Source organism: Perca flavescens, chromosome 7, assembly GCF_004354835.1.
Source record: "Perca flavescens isolate YP-PL-M2 chromosome 7, PFLA_1.0, whole genome shotgun sequence".
NCBI lineage: Eukaryota > Metazoa > Chordata > Actinopteri > Perciformes > Percidae > Perca > Perca flavescens.
This window is the reverse complement of record NC_041337.1, coordinates 7979872-7994811: the sequence shown is the minus strand read 5'-3', so window position 1 is coordinate 7994811 and position 14940 is coordinate 7979872. Positions and strand designations below refer to the sequence as shown.

Here is a 14940-nt window from a genome sequence, read left to right as displayed (position 1 = left end):
CAGCAACAGTAAAATAAATCAAATCCTAATCCAAACCAGATGAGAAGAGATTTAGCCAGGCCACAGTTATTCACAAAAATGGTACACTTAACCGATCCCGGACTGCTCCAGATCAAGGTCTTCCGTTTGTTTTACTCTTTAACTTTACTGACATTTGCGGAGCATGTTTCCTGCAACCTAAAGACAAAGACCCCTAAACTCCAAATTAAAGCAATGTGCAAATTCCACCCGTTTTTTCCCCCCTCTCCAATCACAGCAGAGGTGGAGCTGCAACGTCCTACCGTGCCCTCCAACCCCCTTGTCGTCAGTGTGAAAAACGACTCTGCTATTTCTTTGTCAGGCCTTTCCCACACGGGAACATCATGTGCTTCTGCATGTAGGTTGGCTATACTTGCACAACCGTTTTGCTCTTTCATTTCAAATTACGGTGCATGCACCGTTCACATGCACATGACAGTCTACGTATGCATTTCCACATTCCGACACAGACGTGCTCACGCATTCTTACCAAAACACACAGTTCAGAAATGGGTCAGTGACGTACAAAATCACACACATTAACTTGCTCACAAACACACTATAACGTTGCTTTTAGATGACTTTGCCATATACTTCAAAGTTCAGACAGGAAGATGAAGTTTGCAAAACTATAAATATTAATAATAGTAATACTGAGATATGTAATCATATTGTGTGTTTTGCTTATATTTACATAGATTTGTATTTAAAATGACAGTATTTCCAGAATATTTTGTTGTTGTTGTTGTTTGGTACAGAATCTTTTAACAGAGAAAACGGCTTTTAACAGCCATTTCAATATTTTAGAGTTGAAAATCTGATTTAAAAAAAATACATATGTTGATGTTTTCCTTTTTTTTTTAACATAAATCCATAAAATAAACAACCACTCTTGATAAGGATCCTTTGAGTTTGGTAAGCACAGAAGTGTGACAGAGAGATGTACAGAGTGGGACATTGTGCTGCTGAATAATAAACTCATCGGTGCTCTCTGGTGGACAAAATATGTCAAAATAATAATACTAACAACTGTGTCGAACATAGCTTTACTGCAACTTCTCGTTAGTTATCAGCTGACATTTACAGCGCTGTGGAGACACGTCTGGCAACGCGGGACTAGTGATAAGCTAATATTTGGCTCAGTATTGATCGGTCTAATTGTCTAATTGTTCCTTTATGAACTACCTCTGTGAAGTCTGTAACCACTGCTCTGATGTAAATAATCTGGGGTGTGCTTCCCATCACACATGCAGAAAGACATCGGAGGCTTATTTAACACCCGTCCCGCAACATGGCTGACCTTCCTTTAGGGCGTTTTACCTCCAACTGTCCCCGACTCGTCTTTCCCCTCTGCGCTTGCATGTCCTTCTCTGCAGTAAGACAAAAATAACATGACAACTTCAGACTCTCCTTGTTCATAGCAAGAGCTATAAAGTTACATATAAAACAACCTGTATATCTATCTATATGCACTCACATACCCATACATATTTATACTACAGTTAGGGCTGCTCGATTATGGGAAAAAATATAATCACGATTATTTCGGTAATATTGAAATCACGATAATTTAACACGATTACTCGTGGAGTTCTGGAAAGATGTTGCAATTATTGAACTTTAAAAAACAGTGGAAAAGGTTACATAAATCAACAGTAAAAAAAAACACATACATCTGTGAAATGTGCCTTAATACTTTTCCTATTTAAACTTTATTTTTTCATTCAGAACACAAGAAAAAATAAGAGTTTACTTGCAAAACGTAATGAGCTAAATAATTGTTTTTCTTGATTATTCTGTTTTTGTGATCATTGGGAGCCGAAATCATAATCGCGATTAATTGCACAGCCCTAACTACAGTCTATACTCTATATATAGTGTACACAGTATTCATATCATTTCTCCAGCTGTTTATTGTATATGTTTGCTATGCCATGACTTGTACTTATACTTTCACTATGTATTTTGCCTACTGCAACACATGTTCAAATATAGTCTATAATTCACATACTGTTTATTCTACAATCTATATTTCTTCTATACATATTACTGTTTATTCTGTATGTACGTTACTTTTTGTACTTCTGCTTGGATGCTAAACTGCATTTCATTGTCTCAGTACTTGTACAATGGCAACAAAGTTTAATCTAAAGCCATTATACATTTTATTATATAGATGCATGCATTTTGAGACAATGACATCTCTCTCCCTCTGTCTTTTCTCTTATTCTAGCATGTTTTTCCTTTTATTTAACCTTCCCATAAAGTTGGGGCACTCACAAAAGACCGATTAAATTAGAGAACGGTGCAAATCAAAGCAGCAGAATCCAAGACTTCCTCTCTTTCAGTCTAAAGTATGTGTCAAACTGGGCTTTATGTGAAACATTGGTGGAATGCCCCTTAAAAATAAGGAAAATTGATTGATCATCATGTCTCCAGAGCTTATATAAGGTTATTATACTTCTGAAAATGTTTCCTGCACTGTCTCATATCTGCTTCTGAGTAAATGTTAACCCAAGCAGACAAAGAGACTAAATATAGTGGTGAAGAGTGGATCTCACTTACACAAGTATGTAGGTAGGTTGCCAGGTATGTGAAATTACATAGAGTACAAGCCATTCATCGTCTGATCTGAAAATATCCTGAGCTAGGGGAAGATTTATAGCTATAAGTGTAGCATGTGATATATAGATAAATATATATATATATATATATATATATATATATATATATATATATATATATATATATATATATGACAGACAGACAGACAGATAGACAGACAGATAGATAGATAGATAGATAGATAGATAGATAGATAGATAGTCTTATAGTTGCTGTTATCTGCCATCTAGTGGCACAACAGGAACACTACAGAATTTGCTCCTAGCCTATAAACTTTAATTATGTTGCAACAATGCTACCAAAGTATAATTTTGTATTTGCTGGCTCAAAGAATTACTGTCAACTGGTAACTTACTATGCTAATGTAGTAATATTTGATGTCACTGTTAACTTCTGTCAACTAAATTATGAACATTTCTGTAAAATCTCAAATTGGTTAGGTGGAGACTTTTATTTTGAAAGGTAGGCTACTACACATAGACTGTAAATATTCATACTAACAGTCTATGCTTACTACTACACAATCTACTACACCACAGGCAGTGGGGGGGAAGTAATGACGTACATTTACTCAAGTACTGTACATAAGTACAATTTTGAGGTACTATTGTGCTTGACTTGACTATTTCCATTTTAAAGAGTTTATAGGGTTTCAAATCAAACCAGTATGTGCAGTCTTGTATGTAGAACGAGTACTTTTGATACTTTAGGTACACTTAACAGTTACTTCGTTCACCATTGGTATGCCTATTTCAATGTACACTCTTTACTTACTACATTACTATTTTTTGATCTGCTTTACGTACATAGTTTATAATGTAACGTTATAACGTTGTATTTTTTTAGGCAGAAACAACTTACGTTACTTTGCACAGATGCAAAACCAGAAAATTACACAATAGCTAGCTATGTTTGCCCACTTTTAGGTGTTGGCCTGCTGCTTCATGTTTGGTAATCCTCTCAGAAAAATGCTGGAGATCCTGGAAGCCTGTTCTTGTGGTAGGCTACTAGCTAGTCCCTCCGAATATCGCACAAGGGACGCAGAAAGGCGTCCTCTGACAAGCTAGCTAGCAGTTAGCCATTTTGTGCAGGAGAACCTCTCCACATTTAATGTAATTAATTTTTACGTGAGGTTTGGTTTATGACAACAACCCACGGCTGGTCGATACCGAGTTGTTTAATCGCAAATTTTTCTTTCAAAGGCAGTTAAGAATGAGTGCTGCAGAATATAATCCACACGCTCACGCTGACCAGTTAAGTATCTTCTTTATAAGAAATACTAACTGCTGACTGACATCGACACGAATACTTAACAAACAGCCAATCAAATTTCAGCTGGCCAGTGGCTTTGGGCATCACCGAGCACTTGACCAATCAAATTTCAGCTGGCCATCAGCGGTAGCTGTGGCATCACGGAGCATTTGACACTTTGAGCTTTGCCCGTAGCGGCCGTTAAAACAACATTTTAAAACTATTACAGCCACCCACTTACCTTAACGTGTATAATAATGATAGATAGCAGTTTCTATGTCGAGAATTAATCCAGAATTAGATTCATTTCTAAATTACTACCACTTAAATCACACTCCACCCCCGCTGCCAGCAGGTGGCGCCTTGCCATGGTAAGTATTCTGTTTGTTTTCTAAGTTAGCCTACTTGTCGATACGTGTGTTGTTCTTGTACATTTTCTGCTGCTTTGACACTTTAATATGCCTACTACTGCTTTGGATAAATAAAGTGCATAGACAGTATATAAAGTGTTATCTTACGCAACTGTGAAATCCCGCCAATACATCCGCACCTTTGACCTCAGTCAGGACACAGTTTAGTTCAGGTATTAATGCGCTAACCGACAACCACCTGGCGGAGGGATACAGTTGGACTCTTTATTAATCGCTAATGATGTTTTAATTGCTGTATCGCAGTGCGTCATGTCTGAAGTGAGTGCCTGACAAACTACCTGTCGCAGCTCAGGTGAGTATGAGCCATATGATGAAATACAACTCGGGCAGAAATGAAGTAATCGTGTAACAAACGTGCGTTAACATGAGTTATCATAATTCAGCGCTTTTCCTGTCGGGACAAGATGGTGAGTCAGCGTTCACCTGAGCTGTACCTGTCTCACAGTCTGGGAGGACCACCTGTCTCCTTTTTGCTCACTCCTGTAACAATCAACTAAAGCCAACTAAACTTTACTTAAGTACAATTGTGAGCCAATGTTTCACTTTTTACTCCACCACATTTATTTGATAACTTTAGTTACTTTTCAGATTCAAATTATTGATACAAAATATAAATCCACTAAAAAAATGAGAATATATTATTATGGATGAAATGCCTGGAAGTACACATTTAATGAATCCATATTTATAATCCAACAATATCATATAGCCTATATGACTGAAATGGACATTATATGCATAATAAGGACTTTTACTTGTGGTGCTACTCTGATGCTATTGATGCTAATACTTTTGAATGCAAATACTTGTAACAGATTATTTTTACACTGTAACATGACTACTTTTACTGACGTAAAAGACACACACACCAGCCTCAGCTGAGCCTTGTATTTAGTGCTACTTTGCATGTGTCTGACATCTCTCCAGCTCATTGTCGCAGCTTTATGATATCATAAAAAAAAAGTGACTTTATGTGTTGGCCATTGTGCTTAAAGCGTCCTTATACATACAAACACACTGCAACGCACATTAACACTTTCTTAAAAACACGATAAAACCTTCAGATGTAGGTTAACAAAGACTGTTACTCACTCTTTGGCCATATAAATACACATTTTGGACACAAGCTTTTATCAATCAAGCGGTTTGGATTTCTTTGCGATGAGCATTATAGCCTCACAGAACGTCTGCTGGGATGGCAATAGGTCCAGGTGTACTCCAGTGATGTAATGTTATAAAGTTGGGGAACTTGCCAGATTGAGAAATAACTGTCATAATCAAAGCGAAGAGAAGTCTTAAATATCAGTACCTCCCTGACTCCCAAAAAAAATTCCCCAAACTGTAGATATTACAACATGAACTGCGTGAGTATTACAAAAGTCGTGATTGTCTTGTGATTATCTTTTTGTTGAATTTTAACCAAGAATGCACCAACTAAAACAATAACTAATGCAACAAGGGGCAGTTTTTAATATATATAGAGTATAATAATAATAATAATAATAATCAGAACAAACAAAGCAGACAGATTACTATAATATTTAAATTTGTGTGGAAAGACATCAGTAGTCTCCGTCTTTTTGGTTGTTTTTGACCTGTCAGCAGATAATCTGAACATTAAAACGGGTTGAACAGACGACATGTGTGAATGTAACCGAGGACTCATCCTTTGTCTTTCCTAATGACACTGTGAGTCACGACACAGTCGTTGATTTACACTGATGACTTCATATCTGGTGATGAGTGGCTTCTGTTTAGCTCATTGTCTATAGCCCATAACATGTAACTGGGTCATATGGGATAATGAAGGCAATGGACTTGTATGGTGTGTCACATGCACTCTGTCATAGGTGGGATGTAGCTGAGTAAATGTACTTGAGTACAAGGCATTTGTAGGTAAACTTCAAAATATCTGAACTATCCCTGTAAGTGCTGATGTCTAAAAGAGAAAGAAAAGTTCAGTTCAAAGGATACCTATTACATACCGTTTTCAGTTTCATACTTGTATTTTGTGTTTCTGCTAGACATGTTTACATGCTTTAATGTTCAAAAAACACTATTTTTCTCATACTGCCCATGGCTGCGGTGTTCACCCTATAAAGCAGCAGATAAAGGCTTCTGAACCAAATACTACACAACATGTTCCGGCAGGAACGGGACTCGAAATTGGTAAATAAAAAACATCTGCAACCAAGATTACAGCTATCACTGGCGTCAGCATGTAGCTACATGTGGCATGTAACGTAAACACTGCAGTAGTAGAGCAGATGACCATATATGGAAAACCGGCTTGGTATGACATCACACGGAGCCAATAGTAAAAAAAACGTTTTGTTTTTTTTAAACCGGAGCTTTCAAAAAAGTGAGAAATCTGAGATTGTGGCTCAGAGGGATTTCTTTCCAATGTGTTTACTTCACTATTTGACGCCGTGGCCATGTTTAACAAGGACATCCGACATTCTAACATTATAGATATGACAAGACAGAAAAGCATAATAGTTCTCTACGTCCGAGTCCTCACTTTACCCACCACAACTCCCAGCCATAAATACCGTTGGTGAAAAGGAAACTAACTTTCACTTTTACCTTGAAATTCTCAGGAATCCTGAGTGCAGTTGGGATTTTCCAAAGTGAGATGAGGCCAGCCCCTCTTCCCAGCCATCATGTGTTTGGGATTAGACTGACTTTGTTAACGTGACGCTGATGGAGCGGAAAGTCTTTAGGGCCACCACAGAGCTATGGTGGTAAAAGGGAGAATAGTAGAAGATGATGAATGGGAACTGTGTATAGAACTGTTAGTTGATTATTAGCTTACAGAAAATCCTCTGCAACTATTTGATAATTACATACCTGCAAACCACTTTTTGGCGAAAATCGCTGTTTTCAATGGGAAAATGTCATCCACGTGAATCGTGTAGTACCCAAAGAGTTTTTATTTTTGGGGGGATGATGTGTCACCTTTTTCAGCCCTTCTGAGTTTGCAGGTATGTAATTAATTGAATAAAGTTTGTTTTTTTCCAATCAAAAATACCAAATATTTGATGGTTTTGGGGTCTCGTACAGAATGTGAGGCTTTCGCTGCAAGTTAGCTAACGTTAGCTTGCTACTTCCACCCACCCAACATGCCTTCGTGTTACACAGAAAATTAGCCAAACAAAGTTGTCACCGTGGCGATAGCAATGTGCTTTCCTACGATGCGGCAAGATGGAGTGAATGAAACATTAAGTTGTTACATTTGACTAATTAGCGCGGTCCGTCTAGCTAGCACCAACCAGGGTTCAGAGAGCGCTCTGACGTTAACGATCTTTAAATTAAAGTTTATTAACGTTAGTTTATTTTGTAATGTGTCGGTTTAACGTCAATCTTTTAAAAGACATGTTTGGGATGAAATAAATACACCTAACACAAATAATGTTAGTTATGTATGCTGTTGTACATATGTTTGCCATCTTATGGACATGTGCATGGACAAAAATAGATATGTGTGTTTTTTAGAGGGAACATTCAAACGTAATTTTTTCAGTTTTGACATAATGTGTATTGTATTGATCAGATGAGATGAAAAATGAGAAAGGCCTTCTGTGTGCGCTCTCACAGTCGTTTGTTTGTTTTCCCTGCTACCATTTCGATTCAACGGCCCAAAAAAAAAGGCTGACGCGTGGCAACGGGGCGGGACACGCTGCAAACACTAGGGTGCCGGTCACTCACCGTCGGCCCAACTTCGGCCGGCGGTCTTCTTGGTGCGTCAGGGCCTTAACTCTTCTTCCAGGAAGTGAACAAAGATACAAGGCTGCCTTCACACCAAATCAGCAAAAACATCAGTCCTTCCATTCTTTAAAATGTGGGTAGTGCGTTTCTCACTCCCAAAATACGCACGCTTGGTCAGGTGTCTTTGGCGTTGTTATTGACGCTAATATCGCATTGACGCATATCTAAACGCGCTTGGTCGGGACTATTGGCTTCACTTTTGACGCAGTTAGGTTAAGGAAAAGGTCGTGGGTGGGCTTACGTTTCCATGACACGCGGGACAAGAATGGGACGGGTGGGTTCAGGAAAAGAAGAACGGGACGGTTGGGTTTAGGAAATGTGACACCTGTGTGAGTCCTGTGTTGTTTGACACATCCATATATATATATATATATATATATATATATATCACACACTTTCTCTGTAGTCTACTGCTAGATAGCTACCGTAAATGTAGGTTACTTTTAAAATGCCATATTTTCCCTCTGGGCCCACAAAAACAGACGTAAAAGCATATTACGGCTACCACATCTATAAAAGAGCCTTTCTTTGATGTCATTTTTCAGTTTTAGTTTCAGTTTTTCAAGAATCGGTTTAGGAATCGGAATCGTTTTAAAAGTACCGGTTCGGAATCGTAAAAAATCCAAACGATACCCAACCCTAAACATATCCTTTTAATCTCATTTTGACGCAGGTTAGATGTTTTTTTTTTTTTTTTATACACAAAACACAAACTTTTTAAGCAGAATCTACTTTCCTCTTTCTTTCAGTGTATTCATCCAGGATTGGGAATGAGTCACATCCTCCAAAGTCCTGACCTCGTGAGAAAGTAGGCAGTCATCTGTAGTTCACTCAACTTCCAGTAATCCAGTGTGGGATTCCCCCCCCTCCCCTCTCAGCCCTCCTCCCCCCCCCATCTGCCATGTTGTCTGGCTGCTTGCCTCACAAAGCTCCAGGCGGCTCTGTCTATGCTCACACTGGACCCAGCTGATTGGACGAGTGTGGAGAGCTCGTACCTGCCAGGTGGAGGTGAATGCCGCATAATTTTCTGAGTTAAATGGGAGTGGTGGGAGCTCCTCCTACTTCCCTGTCTACTCAAAAGCACCGTTGGCAGCAGCTGAGGAGACAAAAAGAGAAGGAAATGCACAAGTAGCAGACTACAGAACACACATCAGGGAGAAAAACTGCCGTGATAGTCACAGGTAGGCAGTTTTAAAATGTGCATTCTCTTGTTTTTTTATGTGATGAAGTGAAAAAAATGTCAGATTAAGTTCTTTTTTTTGTTTGTTTTATAACCGTGTGTTTCTTTGAAGTTTGAAATCAAACATTCATGCATTTGTTTAATCTTTTTAAAATTAGAAATCAGGCTTCCAAGGCACCCTGTCATCTTCTTTTAACCCTCAGGGTAGATAGTTGGTGATACTTTTTTTTTTTTTGTTGCCTTTGACACACGACTTGAAAACTTTGCATGAGTCTGTATCAGTTTTACATGCTGCTTTGTTTTGTAATCTAAACCTTGTGACAGAGGAGACTGTAGTCCTCTCAGTCACACAAATCATCCTTCATTTGTATTTGACCTGATAGGAAAGTATTTGTGATGATGGGAGTGTGAGAGGACTGCAGATTACGGACATTTAGCCGTAGCTAAAATGGTTAGTCAAAAAATCCAACTAGTTGACAGGAAATGGATGAATAGAAACCGATTTCGTTTATTTTTGTTTTTTAAAGTCCTTTTATGTAGCTGAAAAGCCAAACAATAGCTTGTTTCCAGGATTTCAAATGTGAGCATTCACTGTTTTTGGACATTTTTGAACAAAATCCATTTGGGGTGTTGGTCTTTTGGTCGGACAAAATGAGACATTTGAAGCCCTCTGTTATTCTCATCATTAACATTACATTATTATTATTATTATTATTATTATTATTATTATTATAAAAACTCAACCGGTTAATCGGTAACAAAAATGGTTGCAGCTCCAATCATCTGAATGATCAGACGGGAAACTTATCTCAATTGGGCAGCAACGATTCCCAAATTCTTGTGGTTGTGGAGATGAACCAACGTGTGTGGATTATTGAGTAATCAAACATTTGATGGGTTTTGGCTCCTTGCGCTAGATAATTTGCTGATCTCTTGTCTTTTTTTTTTTTTTTTTTTTTTTTTTTTTTTAAACTGTAGAAAATGTTCTGTCTTTTGGTTTGGAACTGGTTATTTAGACAAAAAGAGAAACCTTGAACACACGTTTTCACGGTTTTCTGATTGTTTTTAGTAGACCAAAAGAGGAATCGATTTATCAAGAATGGAGCCTTTTTAATGCAGTTAAAAATGTTTCCTTATTAGTTAAATAAATGTTATCTTAAACAGTCCCAGTGGTGGAGGAATACCTAACCCAAAGGAAACCGTATTGGAGAAACCTAACGAGCCATAACATCCCACAATAGTCCACCTGCTGGGTTGATGTTGAGACCCCGGCCGCTCTGCCGTCACCAACCCACTCCTCCACCTCCCCATTGTTTAGTTCATCCCAAGCGTGTATAACTCACAGATGACAGTTATTTATGGGGAGCCAACAGTGCTGCTAACAGTGGGTCTGCTTGCCCTCGGCCTCGAGGCTGTGGAGTTTCAGAAGCAGGTAGACATTTTTGTGTGTTTGTGTGTATACAAGAGGGGTTGCAGGCGTATCGGTTGTCTTTTGGTAGTTGCCCTCCAGGCTCACTTTTTTTTTATTTTTTTTTATTTTTTTTGAGCAGAGTCACATAGGGAACAGATGGTCAATGGCAGTGTGACGCGCTCCTATTGACTTTCCGACTCAGACACAGAGGGGCCGGCCCATGCTGCAGTGACACTGACACACAGTCAAATGTGGAGTCTGGCAAAAATATATTGATTTCTGGGTCAGGTTTTGTACTAAATAGGCCTGAACTGGCACGTGTGATTTGATCTTCTCTGACTTTAACTACGTGTGTGAAGAAAAGGGGTGAGTGACATTTATCTAGCAGTGTGAGAAGTGAAGGCATATGTTAAATTTAAATGTACAGAAAGGATGTTCATTACAGCTTAACCTCCCAGTTTTAGAGCCGCAAAACGGCTGAGCAGAAGGAAGTGAAATCAAAGAGTTAACCACCAGTACGTGTTTTTATTTTTTTATTTATTTTTTTTTATTTGCCTTTTGTTGTCATTTGGCTCAACATGCTTCTTCTTTTTCTGTGTCCTCTCAGAGTTACGACGCGTGTTCCTGGCAAGCCGACAAGACCAATTGATTGCTCAGACGTGCAGCAAAGATGGCCTCCGCCGCTCCGTTCAGCCGCAGACAGTGGGCGTCCCAGTCACTGAGGGTCACCGCCAAGGAGATGTCCATCGTCTCTGCGCGGGGTAAAAACAACGCCATCGCAGAGCGCTTTTCCAAGTAAGTCCAACCTTGGCTCACTCTGCCTCTCGGGCTTCGACCACGAGTTGAATTAATAATTCACCAGCAGCCACTCAGCAGATAAGGCTTTTTTTTTTTTTTTTTTTTTTTTTTTTTTTTTTTTTTTGTTTTCTGTCCCCTCAGAAATTAGGTCATGGGTCTTCCACACGAAACTTTCTCACCACTCAGCCGTTTTGAGTTTCCTCTTTTGTGAAATGATCAGACCATCAGCCACAACCAGTTACTCCAGTTGTGTTGTTTTCTGGTTCCCACACTTTACTGCGTTAAACCGAAAGTGAATTCATCCAGGGCTTTCCCTCTTTCACCTGTTAAACATATCCCGTTACTCATTTGTGAATTGAGAAGGTGGTTGCATGCACTTCCTCCGTCTGACCACTAGGGGTTAGTACTTCTCTGTTTTTAAGGGCAATAAACAGTTGGAGGATTTTTTTTTTTTTTTTTCTTCCTCCGTGTGAATAAGAAATGGGCCAATTTTTGTTTCAGATGATGATAACGTTGGCTATGGAACAACATCAGGACTTTTGTCACTGATCCACCTCTGTAAAATGCATAATTTTGCAGCATACTACATACAAACATACATACACTTGGCTTTTTAAATAGTGACAGTGGATAGACAGGAAAGTGGGGAGTGGGATGACATGCAGCAAAGGGCCACAGGTTGGATTCGAACCCGGGCCGCTGCAAAGGACTCAGCCTACATGGGGCGCACGCTCTTACTGGGTGAGCTAGAGGCCTCCCTGAGAAAAGTTTGTTTTAAAGTCTTTAAGCAAGTATTTAATACATTTAGAAACCTACTACCCAGTAAAAGAGTCAGTGGGCTGTGGGCGGGACACGAAGTCAGACTCAGTGGGGAGTTAAACTGAAGCAGAGGGACAGACTCGGAGGTGTAGCCGAGCCAAAGTAGGCCACTTTTTAATTCATTAACTTTGTCGGTTATCAGGCAAATAATACGCAGATACAGATAATCTGCAAACGCATGCTTTTAACTAGAAATTAGTAAAATACTACTTTTTTTTTTTTTTTTTTTTTTTTTTTTTTCTTCCTGTTCTGGTCTCTTAAATTCTCCAGTTAAACAGTTTGCGAAACCTTTATACATCCTCGATTGCGAGCGGAGGAAGCGAGGAAGAGACCCGAGGAGAGAGGAGTCGAGGCAACATGCATTCACCAAATTGAGACATCTGTGCTTCAGAGCCGTCATTTTACGCCAATAAAATATGACGTGCGACACAGCTGCATCCGTCCACTGTTTTTTCATACGCTGTATTTTATTGTCTGTGACATGAGCATAACCGCGTTCATGCTAACTTACATATTTGCTTAAATTCAAGTCACAACATGGCATAATGTGATAAGAATGTACAGATGTCATGCATTTTTTTTTTTTCACTAGTGCCGAAAAGACTTCTGCAAAGAAAAACGCCAATGCATCACAGCTCCTCCTCCCCTCTCTCTTTCTCTGCATCATGCATTTTAGGAATTGCGACGTTGTTTTAAGGTGGCGCTCTGAGATCAATTTCTGGGTCACAGGCAGCAGGATGGAGGAGACGAGGAGGCACAAAATAAGAGAAATGAGAAGAGCTATGTGTCTCTTTTTAGTTTAGAAGCAGAGGTGAAACCAAACATTGAATCCACTTGTCCCTTCCTGTGATGCGTCCTGTGTGACTTAACATAGGCCGAAGATTTTCCATTTGTAACACATGAGATCATTTCATGATTTTGGAGAGGAGCATAGTCCTTTCATGTTAGTTTCCTGGGTGTGTACAGCAGGATGGTGTAGGCCCAGCAGTTTGTGATGATGGGTGGTCTGACCAGAAATGTTTTCCTATTCACTCCCGACTTCTTCTTCCTCCTCGTCCTCAGGTACCAGATGGCAGCCGAGGAGGGAAATGCAGAGAAGAAGAAAGCGGTAGGTAACTTTTTATTCACTATGAAATATGTCCGTTCACTCCTTCACAGTGGTGGAAGAAGTATTCAAATGCTACACCACTCTACTATAAGTTAAAGTCTGCATTCAAAATTAAATCCGTAGGGGTGTAACACAGTGGTGGGAGAAGTATTCAGATCCTTTACTTAAGTAAAAGTACTAATGCCACACTGTAAAAATGCGCTGTTACAAGTAAAAGTCCTGCATGCAAAATAGTACTTAAAGGACAATTCCGGCGCAAAATGAACCTAGGCCTATTTTCAGTTGTGATTGAACTGTATTTTTTTTGAGGAACTATAAGGCACCGAACATCTACAGGTCTACACTTAGAACGGACCCCTCGCGGTGACGTTTTTGGTGGAGCTGTTCGTTTAATAGTCGACTTGGAACAAAGTGAACGTTGTGACAATAAACTACATCAACACAACTGTATGTGGAGTTAAACTGGACGGGCCCAATAACCTCTGAATAGTTCTACTTGTTAAACTGCAATGTGAGCGGCAGCGGCATTATGTCGGCAGGATCATTTAAAAGGCAACCGCGACTACATTTCTTTGTACAGCCCTATTTCTGATACCGTGGTGGCAGAAATTTTGCCATGGTGGGCCGCCAATACAAAATCAACATAGAGGAAACACTGTCTGTACACTTACAAAGTTCTCAATGCTTGGGTTACTCGTAGGGACCCTCGTTATGCTACCGTTTAAGTGTGGCACTGTTTTGAGCCTTGTTAGTGGTGTAGAAATGGTGATTTACCAAGTGCCCCGAAAGCTAGCGTTAGCAGCTAATCACCAGTTTTGCGGTAGCATGTTTAAAGCTAGAGACTCATTTGATTAACATGAAAACATATCCCAGAGAACGGTTGACTCAGTACACGTATGTTATTAACCCCTAGGGTCATTTTGTGCCGGAATTGTCCTTTTTAAGTAAAAGTATGCAAGTATCATCAGGAAAATGAACTTAAAGTATTAAAAGTAAAAGTACTCAGTGCAGAAAAATCCTCCCATTTTAGAAAGTGGAAAGGATCCAAACAGTTGTGTTTAATGGTCTAATCCTTTCAGCTGGACTTGTAGGCCCTTATATTGTCAGCTAGTTTAATTTATAATAAAACCATCAGATTTTATAAACCACATGCGTTTTGTGTGCAAAAATCTTAATGTGTACTTTAATGTGTAAAGTAACTAAAGCGGTCATATGAATAGTAGAAAGTGGTGTGAAAAGACTCAAGTGAAGTGCTAGTACCTCATCATTTGTACTTAAGTACAGTACTTGAGTAAATGTACTTAGTTACATTCCAACACTGGAATTTTACTGTGCAAATTGTAATTGCCGATTTTACATGCTGGTTAATAGAGCTGATTGAGGAGGACTTAATTTAAGCCACTCCGAGATTTGTGGTAGTTGAAAGAAAATGGCAGAAAAACTGTGGAGAAAAAAATAGTGAAATCCTCATCGCCATATTCAACATTATCACATATTGCTTATTTTCCTCCCATCGTGCAGCCTTACTTTC

The 14940-nt window shown here is 39.2% G+C and overlaps 1 protein-coding gene across 2 annotated transcripts in view; it reads left to right on the top strand.

Moving 5' to 3' along the window:
- The first annotated feature begins 4034 nt into the window (after positions 1–4034).
- The window catches only part of lima1a (LIM domain and actin binding 1a), a 33725-nt gene continuing 22819 nt past the window's right edge, over positions 4035–14940 (top strand). Inside the window, exons 1-5 of one of the 2 annotated variants that reach the window (XM_028581877.1) lie at positions 4035–4265; positions 4569–4617; positions 8843–9274; positions 11292–11479; positions 13364–13409. In XM_028581877.1, the coding sequence (XP_028437678.1) occupies positions 11355–11479; positions 13364–13409 (171 nt within the window). In that variant the 5' untranslated portion in view covers positions 4035–4265; positions 4569–4617; positions 8843–9274; positions 11292–11354. The remainder of the gene's footprint in view (positions 4266–4568; positions 4618–8842; positions 9275–11291; positions 11480–13363; positions 13410–14940) is intronic. The other variant, XM_028581878.1, reaches the window with a different exon arrangement.